Source organism: Pantherophis guttatus, chromosome 17, assembly GCF_059756535.1.
Source record: "Pantherophis guttatus breed Tessera chromosome 17, ASM5975653v1, whole genome shotgun sequence".
In the NCBI taxonomy this organism is placed as follows: domain Eukaryota; kingdom Metazoa; phylum Chordata; class Lepidosauria; order Squamata; family Colubridae; genus Pantherophis; species Pantherophis guttatus.
In genome coordinates, this window is record NC_142079.1 from 16,492,881 (window position 1) to 16,513,524 (window position 20,644).

A 20,644-nucleotide genomic window follows, 5' to 3' on the forward strand; every position below is an offset into this window, starting at 1 on the left:
CGCTGCTCTCTCTTCGCCCTCTGGGAAGGAGCTCCTCCTGCCTGCCACTCCGGATGGCATTCCTCAACAGAGACCAGGAAGAGAAGTCTGCAAGCTCTGCAAAGGCTACGGAGAAGGAATGACGGTGGCCTGGAAGAGACTCCCCACCAAAAGCTCTGGAGTAGCACTCTAGTCTAGCAGTCAGGTGGTCTGTACAAGGCTGTGACTGTTGAGAGGGGGAGGGGGAGAGAGATAGAGGAGGGGGGAAAGAGGGGGAGAGAGACAGTGATAAAGAGGGAAGGGGGAGAGAGATAGAGGGGGGGAAGAGGGGCAGAGAAATAGAGGGGGGAGGGGGAGAGACGGGAGAAGAGAGATAGAGGGAGGAGGGGGAGAGAGTGGAGGACAGCAATAGAGGTAGAGAGGGGAGAGAGAGAGAAAGAGGGGGAGTGGAGGAGAGAGTGGGGGGAGAGGGAGAGGGGGAGAGAAATAGAGGGGAGAGGGGAGTGGATGAGATAGATGGCGAGAGAGGGGAGGAGAGAGATAGAGGGGGAGGGGGAGGGAGGGGAATGGGGAGGAAGAGGAGGAGGGGGAGAGAGTGGAGGACAGTGAGGGAATGGAGGGAAGAGGGGGAGGGGAGACAGATAGAGAGGAGGGGGAGAGACAGAGGGGGAGGGCGAGAAGCGGGGGAGAGAAGGGGGGAGGATGCGAGGTCCTGCATTTTAGGAAGGACAAAGTGGGGGGGGGGGGTCCAGTGGGCGCCGTCTGAAAGGGGCCGGGCATCCTTCGCCTGGAGCTGACCCAGCAGCCTCCTCCTGGCGGTGTGTCCGAGGCTGGACTGGATGCTATTCCAGCTGCAGGCCTGTTTCCTGTCACACTCCAGAGTTCTGCTCAGTCGCAGCCCGGCGACTCCCCCGCGGGCCCCTTTAAGAGCGGTGGACTTCAACTCCCAGGGTTCCCGGGGCGGCACTGGGGGCTGCGGAGCTCTGGGAGTTGCAGTCCACGCCTCTTGAAGCGGCTGAAGCGAGACACGCGGGGCTGGACGGCCGCTGGGCACCCGGGCCCTCTCCCGCCCGCCGCCGCCGCCGCCGCCGCCGCTCACCCAGGCCGATGGCTCGGTAAGCGTTCTCCGGGTCGTGCACCAGGTCGCAGAGCGCCATCAGGGCCCGCTGCCGCGTCAGCAGCTCGGGGTGCTGCAGTTCCTCGTTGAGCTTGGGGAGGCCTCGGCGGCCGAAGGCCACGGGCGCCTTGGTGGGGTCGATGTCGGGGGGCAGCTGGGCCGAGATCCGCGGGTGCGCCATGGCGGAGGGGAGCCCACCGAGTCGCGCACGCCGGGTTGCTAGGCGACGGGGACGCCGGGCGGGAAAGTCTGCGCACGCGCCGGCTCCGGGGCGGGGCGGGGCCTTCCCGCGGGTCTGCGAGCGCTCTCCGAGCAGCTTCGGAAGCGCTCGGCTTCCCTCGTCGCTGTGCCGCGCTCAGAGCGCTCTTTCCCCCCGCGGCCTCCGCTCTGCGACGCCTCCCCGCCTTTCCCGACCCTGCCGCTCCCGGGGCTGCCGAGGGCGGCTCCTCCTCCCGGTCTCCCCCTTGGGAAGCCTCTCGCCTCTGCATCCCGGCTCCTTCCGCGGGGGGGGGGGGGAGCTGCTGAAAGAGAAGGTCGCAAAGGAGGCGCGTTTCTCCTTGGGTGGCTCCACGAGCAGCTCCTCTCCTGGGCAAAGCCGGGCAGCGCCGGGCCTCGGGCGTTTGCGGAAGGGCAGGGAGAGGTGGCCCCCTCCCTGCTGGGCTGAGCTCCTGACTCGGCCAGAGGCCTCTGGGCTCCCGGTGCGGTCGAAAGGCGGTGCTGAGCCGAGCAGCACCAGAGCTCCGTTCCTGAAGGGAGAGGTTTCCCTTGGGAGACTCAGCCAGATACACACACGCAGGAATGCGGCTCTTTCCCTGTTTCCCGGCAGGTGGAATTGGGGCCATTTGGTCCGGAGCATTACATAGAATTGCTGGGCATCCTGAAGGGAAAAAGGAGGACGGGAACGATGGGCATAGAAGCAATAGAAGGGTTGTGGCAGAAATCCTGGAGCTCGGGAGCTGCAAGAAAGGCCCGACAACCGCAATTGTTGGGGGCTCTGGGGAAAGAGGGAGAAGAGCGGTTTTGAGGAGCAGGGGGTAAGCAAGAGGGCACCAGCAATGAAATAGAGTCTTAACCCTGGAGCCTTTTCTCAGGTGCAAAGAACCAGAGCAGCCCCGTGAGCTGATCAGAGCATTTTCTTTATTGCTATTTGCCTGTTTACAAGAATCTCAGCTAGACTGAGCACTCTCTTGGGAATAACTAGATAAGGGCTACAGGGATTTTATGGAGGGTGGGGAGGTTTGGGTCACTTTCTCCCCTGCAGGGATTCCTGCTAGGAGGGAGTCTGCCCTGAGAGATGCAACTCAGAGAAGACAGGAGGGGTAAGTGAGGGTTGGCTTGGCCAATTTAAGGAATGCAGGCCTCCATGGCCAGGAGAACAATGCCAGGGCACCTGAAGGATTTGGGGGGGGGAGGGCTGGGCAGGTGCCAGACGGCTGGGGAAGAGTGAATGTTGCTCCTCTCTTTGCAAAAGGGAAGAAAGTGGAGCCAGGAGAGTTCAGGCCAGTCAGCTGGGTGTATACTGTACAATTGACAAGGTCAAGAGCCTGGTGGCACAGCAGACTAATAGCCTGTTATTAACATTCAGCTGCCTGCAATTACTGCAAGTTCAAATCTCACCAGGCTCAAGGTTGACTCAGCCTTCCATCCTTTCTAAGGTGGGTTAAATGAGGACCCAGTTTGTGGGGGCAATAAGCTGACTTTGTATAAAATATACAAAAGTATGAAGGCTATTGCTTAACGCACTGTAAGCCGCCCTGAGTCTCCGGAGAAGGGCGGCATATAAATTAAATTTAAAAAAAAAAAAAGGTCCTCAGGCAGGTTATGGATGAGAAAAGGCCTTTGTCTCCCCCCTCCCCCCGAATTCTGTGTCCATTTTTGGCACCGCCATCTAAGCCTCCGATGATGTGCTTAGAGGACACCTATGGTTGCAGTGAAGCCCAGAGGAGAAGCTGTGCGAGATGTGACGGAGCTGCCCAAGAGCCAACAGTCTGGCATGCGCGGGAAGCCGATTCGGTTTAGGGCTCAGGAGGACCTGCCTCCCGGCTGAATCGCCGCTTCTTGGAGCCTCCGCTTCCTCTTCTCCAGAGGTCTCCAAGCAGAATGGCAGAGTTGGAAGGGGGCCTGGGGGGCTTCTGGTCCAAAGCGACCAGTGGAGGGAGTGGCCGACCTCCAAGGCCGCTTCCCATCCAGAAGGGCCCATGGGAGTCGGCTTCTCCAACCCCCCTACTCGGAGCACCAGTCCTCGGACTGCCCCGCTCGAGCGTCTGGGACTGAAACCAGCGATTTTGCAGAGGAGACGCTTCGAATTGGGGCGGGCGGGGCGGCGCCGCTCCTGGCACCGGAGGGGAAGGGGCGTTTTCGGGGGGGGGGAGCGGGAAGGAGGGCAGCGCGGGGGCGCCGGGGAGGGGCCGAGCCTGTCCCGCCCTCGGGGCGGTTGCCATGGCCACGCGGCACTAGCGCCGGAGCCGCCCGCCGAGCTGGGGGCCGGGGAGCCGCTCGGGACTCCGTCCGCAGCAGCGCCGCCGCCCTGCCCGGGAGCCCGTGCGCGAGGAGGCCGGGGCTGTGCGCTGCCCTTCGCCGCTTGCCGGGTGCGGGGACTCGCGGGGAGGGACGGGGGGCCGCCGCCGGGCTGCTTCGGGTGGCCGAGCGGGGAAAGCGCCCGCCGCGGCCGTTCCGCTCCCCGGGGCTGGCTGGGCGCCGGAGGCTGGAGCGCGCGGCTGCTGCCAGCTGGGCAGCCCCGCAGGGAGGGAGGCGCCTGCCTGGCCGGGCGGCCCGGGGCGGCTGTAGCGGAGGGAGGCCGGCTGAGGGGCTCCGGGCGAGGGGAGGCGCGGGCCCTTCGAGGCGCTGCTGGCGACGGCGCGTCAGCCGGGATTGGAGCGGCTCCCGCTTGGAAGGGCGGCCTCGGGGGCTTCCGCCTCGTGTGGTGAGGGGCTGCCCCGCCCGGCCTCCGTCTCTCAGCTCGGTGGGCCCGCCGGGGAGGATTGCCCCTGTCCTCACCCTCTTTCTTTTGTGCCTGGCAGCCCCGCGGGGCGGGCGATGAGGGCGCCCCTCCTGCCCGTCAGCAGAGACCGGAGGATCTCGGCCTTCCCCGTGGTAAGCACGACACGCCCGTCCTCTCCTCCCTGGCTGAGGGGGGGGCTCTTTGCCCAGGTGGGGGGAGGAATGGCGGGGCCGCCTAGTGAGGCTGCTCCCCTCTGCCTGCAGTGCTACACCCCCGAGGCCTGTCTGCAGCTCAGGGAGGACTTCCACGCCCAGGTGAGGGCGGCCTGTCAGCGGAGGAACCCGGGGACCGTTGGGTGAGTCTGCATTCCATGGGCAGCAGCCGGTGGGTCGGTCGGTTCCTTTGCTCCTTCAGCTCTTCCGTCTGCCTTGCCTTCTCAGCGGTGCTTCCCTTGGGGGGCTCTTTGGCCCCCGCATATTTCTGTGAGGAAGATGTGTCTGGAATAACAGGAAATTCTCCTTTGATCCGCCCTTCATAGCGTCCATCCGCTCCTCTCTTTATCGTTTCTTGCAAGCCACGCTAGATGGGACACACCAGATGGGTGCAACACCTTGCATGCTACCAGGATGTTTAAACCATTGCTTGCCAGAGGTTCTGAAGTCTTTGCACATTCTGCTAAGCCAAGTCCAACCTGTTTCATGATTTAAAAGAGTGTGGGCTAATAAAAGTGTTGCATGCAACATCATCAGCCGAGGAGGCGCTCTGCTTTGGAAGGCAGGCATAGCAGTTTATGCATTGCCTTGAGTCCCAAGAGCTCCTTAGTGCCACCACACCCTCTTTCATTGCAGACTTAGCCAAGCAAACCACCCAGGTTCATCCTGTTTTCCAATTCCTGCAAACCGAAAATAGAAACTGCTTTGGATTTGAAGGACAGGAGTAACTTTAGGAAAGCATCTCATTCTGGGTTTTTTTTAAAAAAAATTTATTTAAATTGTCCGCCCAGATCCAGGAGACTCTGATCAGCATACAAAACTGGAAAAGACATTAAAAACAGCTAAAAATATTGAATCAAGCCAACAGCCTCGTCTTGCACACTCTAGTAAATAACAAAATCCAGAAAACCAAACAGAGGCCATTAAACAAATAACAAGCATCAACCCCAGGCCTGGGACCCAAAGCTTTCTGGAACCCCAGGAGAGAAGATTCTGATCTTTGGGGGGGGGGATCCTGTTCCAGAGAATGGGGCCCTAACAGAGAAGGTACCCAGCCTAGTCCCACGAGATGCCAGTTTTTAATGGGAGGCACCTGGAGTGTACTGGGCAGGCAGAAGCAATTGGGGACAAGCAGCCTCTCAGGTATCCAGGCCTTTGATTGCACTGGGCTTTATAGGCCATAATTGCATCTTGACTTGCCCTTGGAAGCCAACAGGCAGTCAGCGCAGCTCATGTAGCAGTGGTGGACACACCAAGAGACCTCTGTTGCTGCTGGCCCCACTGCATTTTGAATCCCCTGAAGCTTCCAGGTGGTTTCACCGGCATCCCCTGGTAGAGCACGTGGCAGTAATTGTGAGATGACCAGGGCCTGAGTGACTTTCGGAAGGACCTCCTGATTGAAGAAATGGCGCACCTGGCACACAAGATGAACCTGGGCAAGGGGATGGCTGACAGGGGAATCCTAGCAATTGAAGGCTGCCCATCTCCAGGTTGCCAGGATTGAGAAGCACTGCAGGAAAGGACAGCCATGCGTGTTGCTTTTCCTGTCATGGATGGGAGAGGAGTTCACCAGTCACAGGTTGTTGGATAAAACGCGGGCCCAGCATTGTGTCCAAAGCTGGGCTGCAATCTGGAGGCCGTTTCTTAAGGCATCTTCATTCTGACCGCCTTCAGCTAGGAGACAAACCGCTTAAGGCTTCCTCTGGAAGAGCACTTGGTGTCCCCTGCGTGCCAAGGCTGGGAGGTTGTCTGGCACCCCGTGCTTCATCATGGCCAGGCCTGGAAGGATCCTGTGGCTGGGGTGTTTTCAAGCTCCTCTGTGTGGATCTGGTGCTCCATGCCAGAGCTTGTAATGGAGGGGTGGGCTGGGGGGAGAGTGCGGCTTCTCAGGGAACATGAGAAATTGACCTCTGGGAAAAGCGGAGGAGAAACAAGGAGAAAGAAGTGATTGTGCAGGTAATTGTGGGATCCAAACACTGACTGTATCTTCTAGGAGATCAATTATTATAAAACGGTCTCCCTCTGTGGAGAATATATTCTAGTCACTGCATCTCTAAGCTAGAGAGTCCCAGCAATATACTGCTTAAAATGTCAGCCCCACCCCTTCACCTTACTCATGGGAGACTCCTGGGGGAGGCTGGCTGTCCTCACTCAACCCAGCTTTCCTGGTAAGTTTGTTAAGTGCAAGTTTGTTAAGGGAGAAGTAGGAGGAGATGGCAGGAAGGAAAGGCAGGAAATGGAATTAATATGTAAAAGCAAATTCTGGTTCATATTTTGCCAGAGAGACATCTACATAAATGCAAGATCTGTTTATTTTGTATAGACATCCTTCTGGGTTCACCTTGATGTCCTGATGTTGTCTTCACTACTGATCAGGTCCTCCTATCTGTTTCTATCTTTCTGAAGCAACCCCCCCCACACACACACCCAGTTTGCTTTACACTCAGATTGAAAAAGAATTGGGGGTGGGAGGAAGCAGAGGGATGCAAAACCCCATTGGATCCTGAACTGCTTCAAGCTCAAAAGAAGGAGGACAGTAGGATAGGGGAGGATAGTGCCGAGTTGTCTCAAGCCATGAAGAACTCCAGATTTTGCATCCCTCTCCTTGAAAGTTTGTTTGCTCCATGAAACAGTCTGTTTTTTCCTAGCACTGTAGCAACATGTTCAGTGTGAAAATGTGTGTTCCAGCCTAAAGATCTCCAAGGTGGTCGTGGTGGGAGACCTCTGTGTTGGGAAAACAAGCCTTATCAACAGGTATTATAATGCTTCCTTGTCGAAACCATTCCATTTTCCAGCAGCAATTAATGGCAGTTTCTGTGCCCTCCCCCCCCCCCGGTTATTCTAAATTCACTGGCCATTTCCTGCAGGGATCTTTGAGTGCCACGCAGGCTGCTTTGAGCCCTTTCTAGGGTGGGTGAAGCCCCTGTTGCTTGGGAGCACTGGAGGCTGGTGGGACCGCCGGGCCTCAGAGCCAGGCCATGGGCAGGGTGCAGAGGAGGTTTCCTCCCTCCTTCCCCTCCAAGAAGGCTGTGGATGGACCTGGAGCTCGAAAACTGGACTTCTCTCAAAAAAAGGTCTTAACGGCAGGTGTGGGTTATGCCAGAGAACCAGGAATATGTACCCAGCTTCTAAATAAAAATCTTAGGAAGGGAGTTACGACATTTATCCCTGCTCCCCAAAACACAGAAAATATTAGTTGTGGGCAGCATAGAAATAACAAATGTGCTTATTTGAAATTTAGTTGTTGGGCTTTTCTCAAGCTCGCTTCACTGAAATTTCAGAAGGAATGTGGAGCATCTTTTCTGACTACCAAATTTTATTTAAAAGCATTTTAATATTTATAAATAAATAAATAAATAATATAAATAAATATTTATTTATTTATTTCGTTCCCTTTCTCAGACACGGGGAGCAGTTAACATCGTCCCTTTTCTCTGCTATTTTGTGTTCTTCCCATGCTGATCGCCTGGCCTGTGTGCTGAAGGGGACTCTCCCAGATGCACACCGAAAGGGAAAGAACTTCCCAGATTTAGCCCAAAGGGGCTTCTTCAAGAGGCAACTGGACTTCCTGGTTTTTCTTTGAGGACGTTTCGCTTCTCATCCAAGAAGCTTCTTCAACTCTTTGCCTCTTGGAAAAGCACCTTTGGGACAACCATGGGATGACTGAGAATCTCTACCAAGATTTAAATGGGCATGCTGTTTTTTCCCTAACCATTTTTCAATTGCAGGTTTTGTAAGGAGGTTTTTGACCGGGATTACAAGGCAACCATTGGCGTGGATTTTGAAATTGAGCGTTTTGAGATCGCTGGGGTGCCCTACAATCTTCAGATGTAAGTTGGAAAGCAGCTCCTGTCCCTGTTTCCCCTTCCCCATTTCCAGGTATGTGGAAGGTTTCACTGGAATAACCTTAAAGCAACATTTCTGATGGAAAAGGCAGTCTTGTGTTTCAGAATGCCTTTGCTTGAGGGAGCGTGCACATTTTTTGCGCATGCATTTACCCTGACACACAGAAAACTTTTGCCAAGCAAAGTGTGTCCTCAGGATGTCGGCCATTGTGCTTCAACCCCCAGAATCTGTCAGCCCTCCGAGGTAGACCAGACAAGAACACCGGAGTGCTCAGACTACTTTTATTACATAGTTACAGTGTGGGTAGTCCTTGACTTATGACCATAATTGGTCCTGCCTGCTTGGGTCATATGTTGTGACGGTTGTAAGGTGGGTCACCCACATGACGGACCTGATTTTACAACTTTTTTTTTTTTGATGCGGTGTTAAACAAACCCATTGTTCGCTAGGGGGCATTTTTGCTGGAATGCCAGTTATTGGTAAAAACATCATAAATTGTGGCCACGTGACCCTTCAAGCAGCTGTAAATGCAGTCCGAAATGTAGTCACATGATTACTGAAGAGGGAGCTATTCAAACTCTGGAATTGGATCGTAAATACCTTGCAGGGGGGAAGGTCTGTTGTAATTCGAGGACTACCTGTAACAGATTCTTGCAAGCCTGAATGTGCCTGCCTCCTCACTCTTGAGAAGTAGGGTGAGTCATATCTGAGAAGCTTTCCCAAATTAGTTTTTGCCCCAATTCAGATTTCTTTTATCTGATTATTGCAGCTTTTCCTCCTGTCCCTCAAGGTTATTCCTTCTGCCTGCTAGAGACCCCCAACCAGCCCTCTAACATTAGTTCTGAAATTCCAATGCATTTGATGGGGAGGGAGGCTCAAGCGTTTGGTGCCCGTGTAGGTTTTCTTAGCCGAGTCTAAAAAGCTGCCTCTCTCCTTGGGCCCCATCTAAGCCCTCGAGGCAGAGCGATGGAAAGTGTTTTTAGAAGTTAATTAAGAGGGAGGATATGTGCTTGTCCTCGTCTTGGGGCCTGTTCAATTAGCATGGTCTCTTGGGGCCTTCAGCTGAATGTGCTAATGAGGACATTACTGGTTGACCACAACCGGTGACCCAGAATGGAAGTTGGCTGGCTGGGATGTCTCGGAGGGACCTTCATTTCAGCCTTTACAGGAGAAATTAGAAACTGGCCAGGGCACCCAAACCAAGATGGTTGTAGCACGTGAGGGAGTTTCCTGGGAAGACTATTGAGCAACGTCTGAATGGCAAGCAAACTTGGGGGATTTTTGAAGCATCCCCATGGTCACATGATTTACATTCAGATGCTTGACAACTGGCTCATACTTATGACAGTTGCAGTGTCCCAGGGTCATGGGATCCCCTTTTGCGACCTTCTGACAAGCAAAGTCAATGGGCAAGCCAGATTCACTTAACAACCTTGTTAACTAATTTAACAACTGCAGTGTTCATTTAATAAATGTGGCAAGAACAGTTGTAAAATGGAGCAAAACTCACTTAACAAATTTCTCACTTAGCAACATAAATTCAATTGATCGTAAGTTGAGGACTACCTGTATTCAAGTGGGGGATACACAGATGCTGATGAATAACAACCAGACTGATTTTTATTCAATATGTACTGGTATGTATATATACCGGTACATACATACATACATACATACATACATACATACATACATACATACATATATATAGTATATATATGCATGCCCAGGGTATATAGTATATATATAGCGTGTGTGTGTTTTGTGTTTCTCTCTGTGTGTGTATTTTAATTTTGAAGAATGAGAGGAAGTTGTTCTTTGGGCTTTCTGCCTACTCTCTACTTTAGCTCTGTCAGTGGGAGAATTTAGGTCCCCTTGGAGCCCCTGGTGACTTTCTCCTTCCCTCTTGCCCAGATGGGACACGGCCGGCCAGGAGAAGTTCAAGTGCATCGCCTCTGCCTACTACAGAGGAGCGGAAGGTGAGCCGAGGGCAAAGACCCCCTCCTTGTTTGCCCTCCCCTCCATCTTTGGCGTGGCCAGCCGGTGGCTCAGGTGCTGCTCAAACCTTGCACAATCTTATTTTACTTTCTTGGCAGTGATTATCACAGTTTTTGACTTGGCTGACATCCAGACTTTGGATCACACCAAGTAAGTCACTCCAGTTTTCCCTTGTGACTGACTTTGCCTATCCCACTGAGCTACGAATGATGGAACCACGTTTATGGGCTGAAGAAGACCTGCCTGCTTTTACACAAAGCCAAAGTCGAGCAAACCTATTACAATTCAGATCATTCCTGCTGCCGCAAATTCTGCCATCTGTAACCATTTTTCCAACCATTGTTTGGCGAAAATAATACCATGGTGGGAGACGTCAATGATATGGGGTGGGAATACTAGGAGTCCGTGGTGGGTGGAGAAATGGCCTGTTAGTGTCTCATCATGAAACATTAAGCCTACCAGGATGATTAAAGGATCTGATCCTGTATACCCGCTCTGACTTCTCTCTCTCTCTCTCTCTCTCTCTCTCTCTCTCTCTCTCTCACACACACACACACACACACACACACACACACACACACACACATAATGGAAAGGCCTTTAAGCTGGCCTGTGGCATTTCTGTAGCAGAGTCAAGCTCGTCACCAATTGGAGTTTGAAATCATGGCTCCTCCACATTTACTGACTTCACATTATCTGACTTCGCCTCAGAAAAGCCCCATGCGAGTTAAATATTAATTTGCATGCAGAGAAGAGGCATGGATGCATTAAACTATGTGGAACATGACTTCATCCCGCCTGCCAACAAGGGAGGCATGGTTTTCTCCCTGCTGTGTGGAATCAAGCTGGGCAGGTCTTCCTAAAGGGCCCAGGAGGAAGAGGAGGAGGAGGAGGCGGCCAAGGGAGGGTGAAAGCTTGGCTGGTCCTGATGCCCTTATGCCAGTTAACTCTGAACCGCCTCTGCAGACTGTGCGTGAAAGGAGGGTACAGCCATTCTCGGTTTGGCTGCACTGCTGCTCACTAGCGTTGCCTCCGGCTTGGCTCCTGCAGGCTCTGGGGTCCTTTGGCTCGTGGTTTTACCCAAGCTCTTTCCAAGGGGGAGGACCAGTTGACTCTTTAACTAGGCTTGGTGGGCAGGAGGCCCGTATCGGAGGGGACTGGCACAGGGACCGTCTTGTTTGCTGAGCGGGAGAACAGATGGTGTGCCTTCCTTTCCTCTGCCCTCTGCCTTACCTTCCCTTTCCCTGATCACTTGGGGCATCACTAGATCAGTTTGCCAGTTCAAAGGAGCAACGGTGAAAACATGGGCAGATGGCTGGCCGCCACCTGATTAGGTTTGCAGAGAAAAACAGGCTGAATGCTGAGAGGCAGAAGGCAGAGATCTATTCATTTATTTAAAACATTGCTCTAGCTCCCCCCGCCTTAGAACAGACTGGGTGGTTCCCAGTTAAGAATTAAAACAACATAAAATTGTATTAAAAGCCATAAATATTGAAAATAAAAACCAGGCACCGTGTCAAGCTTCCAACATGCAGTCACTCCACCCTATTGTTTGGGGGAAAACGAAATCTTCAGTGCTTTATGGAAAGCCAGGAGGGCAGAAGCCTGCCAGGGGAAGGGGCAGCGGCTACCATGGAGAAGGCAGGCTTCCTAGCTCCCATAAAATGGCCATATTTTGGTGAGGGGACCAGGGCTGTGCCCACCCTACTTGATCTGGCATAATGGGTAGATGTCCTAATGGAAGGCAGCTCGACAGATAACCTGGGTTTTGGAAGCGATGACCAGCATCTTGAATTGCACCTGGGAAGAGACCAGTGGTGGGTTGGCCCCGGTTCGGACCGGTTTGCAAGAACCGGTAGTAAAACCGGTGGGAGGCTCCGCCCACTACCCCAGATATCATCATTGGCGATCTGTACATGCGCGCAATCCCATTGCGAACCGGTAGTAAAGGTAAGTAGAACCCACCCCTGGAAGAGACTGGAAGCCAGTGCAGGTGATGCCACAGAGATGCTACATGGGCAAAGCATGGGGCCCCCATTACTGTTTGCGCTGCTGTGTTCTGGATTAGGTGAAGTTTCTGAGTGGTTTTCAAAGGTAGCCCCAGGTAACGCACATCGCAGTGATCCATACGGGAGGTGACCAAGGTCCCTCTTGCAAGATGCTCTTTGTTCACTGTCCTTCCAGACTGAATAACCAGGTGGAGCCTGCCCATTGCAGCAGGACAGGGGGAGGCATCTTTGGGGCTGGGGTGGCAGAAGGCCTCCGCAAGGTGAGAACAGGGTGAAGGCCAAGCCAGGACTGATACATGTGATGATGTGTCTTCTCAGCATGTCAGATGATCCCTCACTCGCTTACCTGTTCTCTTCTCCCTGTGCAGACGGTGGCTGGAGGATGCCCTGCGGGAGAATCACCCCGGCTCCAGCTTTGTGTTTCTGGTGGGAACCAAGAAGGATCTGCTGGTGAGCCTGAAAAAATCTATCTCAAGAACCAAGTTGGTTGGTTGGGAATCCATCTGCAGCACAGTGAATGGAGCATGTCTGTCTATGGAAGGCCCTGACAGCCGGGGCAGGGTGGGGTGGGGTGCTGATGCTGGCTGTGTGAAGAGCTGAGGAGCAGAGGGCCCTCAGGCCCTGCTCCTCTGCCAGAAGAGACCAAGGGCGTCAAGACGGCAGCCAAAACACACGTGAAAAACAGGTGAAACTTCCATCACGCCTTCCATTCTGTCCCGTCTTGCTATTTCTGACAATAATCTGTAGACACCTGTTAGAGACCCTGGTAGCGTTATCCCCTAGACCCATCCTTTTGGCGTGGGGGCAATTTATTTGAAAGATCAAGAACACACACTGGGTGCTCTTGTGAAGCAACTGAGGGGAGGGAGGCTCCTTTGCTGCCCTCCACCCCAGAAAACCTGTCCCCTCCCTATGCCCTGGGCTTTCCTTCTTCCTTTCTCTAGGGAGGTGGCTGCATCTCCCCATTATTGGTTTTCTCAGAAAGCTTATTTGGGCTCTTCTTGGAAAGGAAGGAAGGGGGTGCTGGAGGTGAGGCTTGGGGGCTTCCCTGCTTCCCCTGTGGCATCTCTTTCATGCAGACAAGGCCAGAAGGGCAGGGAGTACACAGAGGACCCCAGCCTGTCTGTCGCCCTTACCCCACCACACTCCTTTGTGTTGCTGGCCCCCCTCCCTTTTCTCTTGGCTGTATGAAGGATCCACAGCTTGTAGGGATTGCTGGGCTGGCCGTGTGGCCCCTGATGCCATGTCCCTCACTTGTGGCATTCAGGCTGCCTGCCACAGCCTGGCCCAGCTGCCTTTGGCCAAGGTGAGAGCAAAGGCAGCCACTCAGCCCCCAAAAGGGCAGGAGGGGAGGGGGCTGGCCTGCAGAGCCCTCATAGGCCAGGCTGTGGAAATTTGGCTGCAGTCAACTCTCCCCCTCTAGATCTACTTTGGAGGCCTTTTGAGCTCACTATCCCACCCTACTCTGCAGCAGGAAACTTCCCCACGGCCCCCTCATGGCCTGGGAAGAGGGCAGTGGAAAGGCAGGCGCTTATGTTTGGGGGGCAGCACCTCATTCCCCGTCTGTGGCTCTTTCCGTTTCAGTCCAATGCCGAGAGTGAGCGGACAGAGCGGGACGCCATCCGTCTGGCCAATGAGATGCAGGCAGAGTATTGGTCCGTCTCGGCCAAAACAGGTCAGTTGAGCCCCAGGAAGGCAGCACAGCAGATCAGGGAGGGAACGGGCCCCCTTGCCCCCCCCCGCCCCCCGCACTGTCTGGAAGGAGTCGCTGGACCCCGAGTGTCGCCCACCCAGCTTTGGTGCCCTAAGGAGGCTTCCTCGCGTGCCAGGGAGGTCTTGGACCGCAACACCCACGTGCGTATGCTTTTGTTCTCCCAGCAAGCGGCCACGTTAATCTGTTCTCTGAATAGAGCAACCACAGCCAGCCAATATATCTGCTTTCCAGGTTTTAAGGATTTCTTTTCTTTCTTCAGGGGAAAATGTCAAGGACTTTTTCTTCCGGGTGGCTGCCTTGGCCTTCGAGAGGTCTGTGCTCATGGAGCTGGAGAAGAGCTGCAACCGGCTGCTGCCAATCGGCACAGGGGACTTCATCAGTATGTGGGCCTAACTCCCTCCCCCTCCTCATTTTCAGGAAAAGAGTCAAAAGGGGTCTTTTCTTCTAGATCAGCATTTCTCAGCCTTGGCACCCTGAAGACGGGTGTCAACTTGCAAAGCTTTCAAGTTGCCATGAGCAGCCATGAACTTGACAACGGGTGGACTTCAACCCTCTGAATTCCCCAACATGCTGAGTTGACACCCAGCCATCTTCAAGTAGCCACGGTTGAGAATCACGCAGGCCAGGGTGCTCCAGTCCAGAAGCAGCTCCTGTGGGATTCAGTGGGGCCGCTTCTGGTTGAGCCCAGGTAGCGGCAGCATTGGCAGCCACTCGATTCAACTCTTCCGAGGTAGCCGAGGGGACATCCAAGCCCATCCTGGAAAACACAAATACAGTAACTGGTATTTGGGGGTGGGAAGAGAGCGGAAGGACCTTTGAAGGCTCTTCTCTCCCTTGGCCGCCTCTTGCAGGGATAGAGGAAAACGCGGCGTCTTCACGTGGATCTCGTCCATCCAACCTGAACTGCTGCTAACGGCTCCCAGGGGACACACTGCAGGCTGCCCCCATCACTCTTGGACAAGCAGGAAATCTCTAGATCTCGGGGAACCACAAGGAGTGTGGCAGAGCCAGTCCCCACCTCCACTCCTCCCAAAGCCCTTCTGAGCTGTGGAGGCTCATGTGGAGGAAAGGACCCGTCTTTCTCTAGAAAGGCCCAGTTTCCTCTCCCTGGAAACCCTTCGTGCTCCAAACGCCAAGCCTTTGCCTCCTTGTTACCTGGAGATGGTACGAACGGACCAGGTCTGCTGACTGGGCTAATTCAGGGCAACAGCCCCAAACCAGCTGACTCTTCCTGGCAGCCGCAAATTCTGCTTGAACTGGACATCTAGTTAAACCTTAACCATGAAACAGCTGTTAAAACCGGCAGGAGGAATTTGTACTTAAGGGGGGATATCTGGAGTGAGAAAAGCTGGTAACCCGACTGTCTCCGATTTAGGGCCCGTCTAGTGGACTCTGGGCCCCAGAGCATCTTGCGCTGAATTAATTGCTTGAATTACTTGTTAGCTTTGCTTAGAATGACTGCCAGAGCAACCCCTGTAAAAACAGACCTTTGTCTTCATGTCCATTGTAGAATTAAAAGCTCTGCCGGAGGATTCTACGCTGCGCCCATAACTCAACCCCTTAGCATAACATAACAGAACCCCTTAGCAGCAATTGGTGAACCCCACCAGCAATAGCACTTAAGACTAATATAGCGCTTCACAGTCCTTTCCAGCCTTCTCTAAGGGCTATTAGCCCCAAATCTGGGTCCTCATTTTACAACCTCGAAGGATGCAAGGCTGAGTCAACCTTGAGCCAGAGAGACTCCAATTGCCAGACTGCTGTCAGCCGGCAGTCAGCAGAAGTAGCCTGCAGTGCTGCATTCTAACGACTGTGCCACCAGAGAGCTGGGTTCAAGAAGCCACTTCTCACGCTCGCTTCAGGGAGACATCTCAGCTAGTGGTGGAGACGCAGGTCTAGCATCACGGGAACTCTGAAGGAGAAGGAAATTTCCACAACTCGCCCGCTCGCCAGTGGATGTTATCTACAGCACACTAAGTAACCTTGCTACATACTATGCCAGGCATGATAACGCCCTCCCTGGTTGAAGGGAAAATTTACCCATCCCAGACAAGTGAATGTTTCCTGCTGCCAAATGATGCATTGTGGGAAATGGCTTTGTTTGCAGAGATTTTCCTCTGGGTTATAATTGTTTCACCATACATTAGCTTTTAGTAGTATAGGTAGTCCTTGACTTACGACCCCAGTTGAGACAGTTAAGTCACTTTTGCTACTTGCCAAGTGAACCACCGCAGTTGCTAAGTGGGTAACACAGTTATTAAGTGAATCTGGCTTCCCCATTGACTTTTGCTTGTCAGGAGGTTACAAAAGGGGATCACGTGACCCTGACCGTCATAAATATGAACCAGTGGCCAAGTGTTGGAATTTTGTATACATGACTGTGGGGATGCTGGGACGGTCATAAGTGTGAAAAATCAGTGCTATTGCAACTTCAAACTGTCACTAAATGAAGGGTTGTAAGTCGAGGACCTGTATTGATGACGCTCAAGAAACAAAGGGTGCAAGCAGGCCTTTCTTTAGCCTTTCTAAATGCACGCAAGTAACAAGCGTGCTGTCTCTGAACCCTGTCAAATAACATGTCAACAGCGCCAATAATTTTGGAGGCTTTTTGCCATTGTAACTGGGGAAAGAAATCCCTCTAAAGGGTAAGACACACACACACACACACACACCGTGCTCCCAGCACCCAGGAGGCTGGCAATCTCCTGCAAGGTCCAGCCCGTCACTGGGGAAGCTTCTGGCTAGAAGCAGCCCCTGGCACTGCGCTGAAAGGCAGCCCCCATTGGTAGCCTCTGAAGTGGCCAGCAGAGAGTTGCTTTGGGAAGGAGATGCTAGCCTGTGTGGTGCATGTCGGGGGGGGGGATCTCTTCCAACCACACATCTGCATTGTCTGGAGATGCTTTTCTGCAGCATTTCTGTCATTCCTTCAGCAGACAGAGAGAAAACGCTGCTGCTGCCTCCAGAGCTGTTCTGGGGCGCCCCTGGACAGGCACCACTGACATAAAAGCCTCTTTCCCATATCACCCCCAGCATCGCAGGGCAAGCTTGCACTGGGTGGAAAGCCCTGGTGCTTTTTAAGCAGAAAGGAGCCAGGCCATTCCTGCCTGTAAACGGCCTGAGCGCCCAGCAGTGAGAGAGGCACAGCTTTGCAAAAGGATTTGGGGTACAAAGCAGGGGTGAAATGCTCCCGGTTCAGACCAAATTGCCCGATCCAGTAGCGATGGAGGTGGATGGTTTGGAGAACCGGTAGCAAAAATCCCTGCCCCCACCCCCTCATTGCCCAGCTGAGCAACGTGATCATCAGAGGCTTTTTTATTTTTAAAAGCATTTTTTCTACAACCTCTTCGGCTGAAAAAATGCTTTTGAAAGTAAAAAAAAGGCTCTGATGATCGTCCGAAGAAGTTGTAGACAAAATGGTTTTAAAAGTTTAAAAAAAAAAAAGTTGGCCACACCCACTCAGTCGCATTACCCCCTGCAAGCCACACCCACAGATCTGATAGTAACAAATTTTACACTGGTACAAAGTCACAGCACAGAGAATCGTTTTCTTCTATTTTTCTCCCCAAATTGCAGCGCTGTCACTAAGCTTCGAGGCTGCACCGAATGTGACCATCTGACATTTCTCCAGAATCTTTTTTTTGGACCACGGATACATGGCAGTATACTCAGACATGCATGTACAGTACATACAATAGAGTACACACAGTGGAGAGTCCACCACAGGCCTGTCCAACTCCTGGCCCACAGGCCAGATGCGTCAAACACTAGCCATGCCCACGCCTGGTTTAGCAAAAGGGAAAGAAGTTGTGATACATCACGTGACAACACAGGTTTTGACACTCCTACCATATTCTAAATGCAGGCAGCTTCCCTACTGCGTGTCAGAGGCTGCCAATTGTACCCGATAGCCATACCAGGAAATCAACACCCCAGGAAGACCAGCACAGCCTCCATTGAGAGTGGCTCTAATGACCAAATCGTACAGGACGGATTGTGCTATCCCTCCTCAGCCTCTGCCTGTTCCACTTGCAAATATCATCTTGTTTTTCGGGGCTTAGAAACAGTATCAGACATACCCCCTTTGCTCAGTATTGGTTCTTGCATATTTCCTTCAACACTGTCTCCCCGACTCTCTTTCAACCAGCTGGTCCTACAGGGCAGAGCCAGTCACTTTTTGGTGGTGAGCCAGCATGTTTTAATTTGTTGTTAAAAGTTTCATTAACCAGGAACCATACCCTATTCCCCACTTGGTTGTGAGTCTGATTTGCAAAATACTGTACAGCAACACCAAGCAAAGTTCATTTTTCGTTTTGCAAAACGCCATGGGTGGGAAGGAGAGGTGTCATGGATACCTCTGGCTCATGAAGTCAGTGCGTTTCTCTCCCCCCACCCTTTTAAATTCCTTGTGTGTCCAATCACACTTGGCCAATGAACTATTCTACTCAGATAACTGGAGGCAATTTCTTTGTAATGATTGTGCCGTTCTCAAGACTTTCTGCCATCCTGGCATTAAGTCTCCATGCTGCTCTTCCTCCCCCTGGCAGACGTCTCAGTCTGGAAAAATAGAATTGCTGATTATTTCTGACTCCTTTTCTCGGCATCATATTGCCCACCTCAGAAGAGAACACAGAGAGAAGCCCACAGAGCAGCTGTACAAGATAAAATAGATGACTTATTGACTCCAGAGAAGGAGCAATTAAATGAAATATCTGCCTGGGATTCTCTTAAGGCAGGGATTTGCGAGAAAGTGAAATTTTAGGGATAGACTCAAGATCATGGGAAGTGTTAATACCACTTTATAATGGCTCGGTAAGAACACACTTCGGATATTGGAATATCTTGGTCTCCACACTATAAAAAAAGATGTTGAGACTCTAGATAGAGTGCAGAGAAGAGCAACCAAGATGATTAGGATATTGGAGGCTGAAACATGAAGAACGGTTGCTGGAACTGGCTATGTCTAGTCTAGTGAAAAGGGGGACTGGGGTGACTTGATAGCAAGTGTTCAGGTATCTGAGGAGCTGCCACAAAGAAGAGAGAGTCAAGCTATTCTCCAAAGCACCAGAGGGCAGGACAAGAAGCAATGGGTGGAAACTCATCAAGGAGAGAAGCAACCTAGAACTAAAAAGAATTTTCCTAACCGTGGAACAATTTGCCTCCAGAAGTTGTGAATGCTCCAACACTGGAAGGTTTTAAGGCTAGATAGCCATTTGTCTGAAATGATAGGGTCTCCAGTTTGAGCAGGGGTTGGACTAGAAGGCCTCCAAGATCCCTTCTGACTCTCTTATTCTGTTACAGACCACCAGCATTAAAAGATACATCAATTTTCACACAGGGAGGTTCTATGGCAGAAGACGACAAGCCCTGGAAAGCGGTCTGGGCCCAGATTCCCAGGAAGAATCTCATGGCAAGATGGGCGGCAAGCAAATGTAATAAATAAATAAAGTAAAATATGAAGGGACAGACCAATTTAGTGGATGGAGGCAGAAAGGCATCTGAAAAGCAGAAAGGTTCCAAGGGTTTTCTGCTTCTCCTGCTTTCTTGGTGCTCCTCAGGTTGAGCTGCTGCCCAGTTTTCAAGAGACAAGCACTGATGTGCTGCTTCTTCGCCCTCCATAAGACCCACAGTACCAACACTTGCCAGTCTTCCTATTTTCTTTCCCATGGGCCTCCGGGTTCAGTCTCTCCTGGAATGGAAAATGATGCTCCAAATTCCTGCAATGATTTGGGGATGGATGAGCTTGCTTTGGTCCCTCAAAGCAGCCCAGATTCAGCCTTGGGGAGCCACAGGAAGCCCCGCATCTCCTCCCTGCCCACCAAGGGAGACTTTGGGGTGGGCGATGCCCCAGGGCGCTCTTGGGGGGCCCGGTAACCCTACTTCTGCTGGCGCTGAATGGCCTCTTGGCTTTTCAGAAGCTTCCATTCTCCGGCTTCGGTTTCCAGAACTAAGAGAATCCGGAGGCGCCCTGGCTGCCTTTCAGGGCTGCTTAGCTCCAGGCTCATCGGGGACCGCCCTCTTCCCCCGGGAACGAAGCGAGCCTGCAGAACGGGGGTCCCGGAGAAGAAGCCCGCGCCGGGAGCCTCGCCTGGCCCCGCTGCCCGTGGGAGGCCGTCCGGCGGGGCGGGGCGGGGCAGGGCAGGGCTCCCGCGGGCACAGCTGCCTCCCCTCGTCCCCGGGCCTTCCCTTTGGCGTCGCCCGGGCCCGGTTCGAGGCCTTGGGAGGAGAGGTCGCAAGGCAGCCCGCCCACACCCAGCCCAGCGCGACCGCCCCGCAGAAAGCCCGGGCTTCGGGCATAGAGAGCGGCGGGGGCGGAGCGGGCATCGGAGACTGCCGGCTGCCGCTCGACCCCCAGCGCCGGTTCCTGCCTCGGGGAAGGCGACCCCGGCGCTCTGCACGGGCGCAGAGGAGGCGACCACTCCTCCCCGCAGCCGCCGCCGTCCCGCGGAGCCCGCCGCAGCCCCTTTAAGGGGCCGCCCCGCCCCCGCCTCGCCCCGCCCCGCCCGCTCCCCAGAGGGAGGCAGGCCGGGCCAGCCGCGATGGCGAGCCGAGCCGGGCCGCCGCGTCACCTGGGGCCGGTTGAGTGCGTCCCGCCCCGCCCCGGCTAAGCGCGGCCGGAGCCCCGCGGGATCGGGGGCGGCGCGCAGGCAGACGCGCGGGGAGGAGCCGCAGCCCCCCCGCCTCGCACCCGCCCGGCCGGCCGCCGCGTCCCTCTCCCCTCGCCTCGCCTCGCCCGCTGCCTCTTTGTTCTTGCCTGCCTGCCTGCCTTCCGCCGCCGCGGCTCGAGGGGCGCGGGGCCCGGCCATGGGCGGCGGGGCGGCCCAGAGAGCT

General features: G+C 53.8%; 2 protein-coding genes and 1 long non-coding RNA gene across 5 annotated transcripts in view; 1 reads left to right on the forward strand and 2 right to left on the reverse strand.

Annotated features, from left to right (window-relative positions):
* Positions 1–1,379, reverse strand: part of RSPH14 (radial spoke head 14 homolog) — a 106,343-nt gene extending 104,964 nt beyond the window's left edge. The window contains exon 1 of the mRNA XM_034438521.3: positions 1,079–1,379. Coding sequence (XP_034294412.1) covers positions 1,079–1,277 — 199 coding nt within the window. The 5' untranslated portion in view covers positions 1,278–1,379. The remainder of the gene's footprint in view (positions 1–1,078) is intronic.
* On the forward strand, positions 868–15,353 carry RAB36 (RAB36, member RAS oncogene family). 3 transcript variants are annotated; one of them, XM_034438522.3, is made up of 11 exons: positions 868–1,094; positions 4,117–4,189; positions 4,301–4,392; positions 6,938–7,003; positions 7,978–8,079; positions 10,010–10,074; positions 10,192–10,243; positions 12,471–12,552; positions 13,687–13,777; positions 14,076–14,195; positions 14,668–15,353. In XM_034438522.3, exons 1-11 carry the CDS (start codon positions 1,087–1,089, stop codon positions 14,727–14,729), a joined length of 813 nt encoding a protein of 270 aa, XP_034294413.2. In that variant the 5' UTR covers positions 868–1,086; the 3' UTR covers positions 14,730–15,353. The 3 variants fall into 3 exon arrangements, with proteins under 3 accessions (XP_034294413.2, XP_034294416.2, XP_034294414.2); XM_034438525.3 differs by lacking the exon at positions 868–1,094 and adding an exon at positions 3,057–3,183; XM_034438523.3 differs by lacking the exon at positions 868–1,094 and adding an exon at positions 3,463–3,684.
* Positions 11,468–20,280, reverse strand: LOC148111685 (uncharacterized). The gene is made up of 2 exons (XR_015730308.1): positions 19,283–20,280; positions 11,468–14,573 (listed from the first exon to the last, which is right to left on the reverse strand). It is a non-coding gene; the product is annotated as an uncharacterized LOC148111685 (long non-coding RNA).
* Between the last annotated feature and the right edge of the window lie 364 nt (positions 20,281–20,644).

Bases quoted from the DNA above. Each gene is read 5' to 3' on its own strand.
- RAB36 (XM_034438522.3), top strand. The intron at 8,080-10,009 runs GTAAGTTGGAAA...CCTCTTGCCCAG, and splicing joins GTGCCCTACAATCTTCAGAT to ATGGGACACGGCCGGCCAGG. The intron at 10,244-12,470 runs GTAAGTCACTCC...CTCCCTGTGCAG, and splicing joins CAGACTTTGGATCACACCAA to ACGGTGGCTGGAGGATGCCC.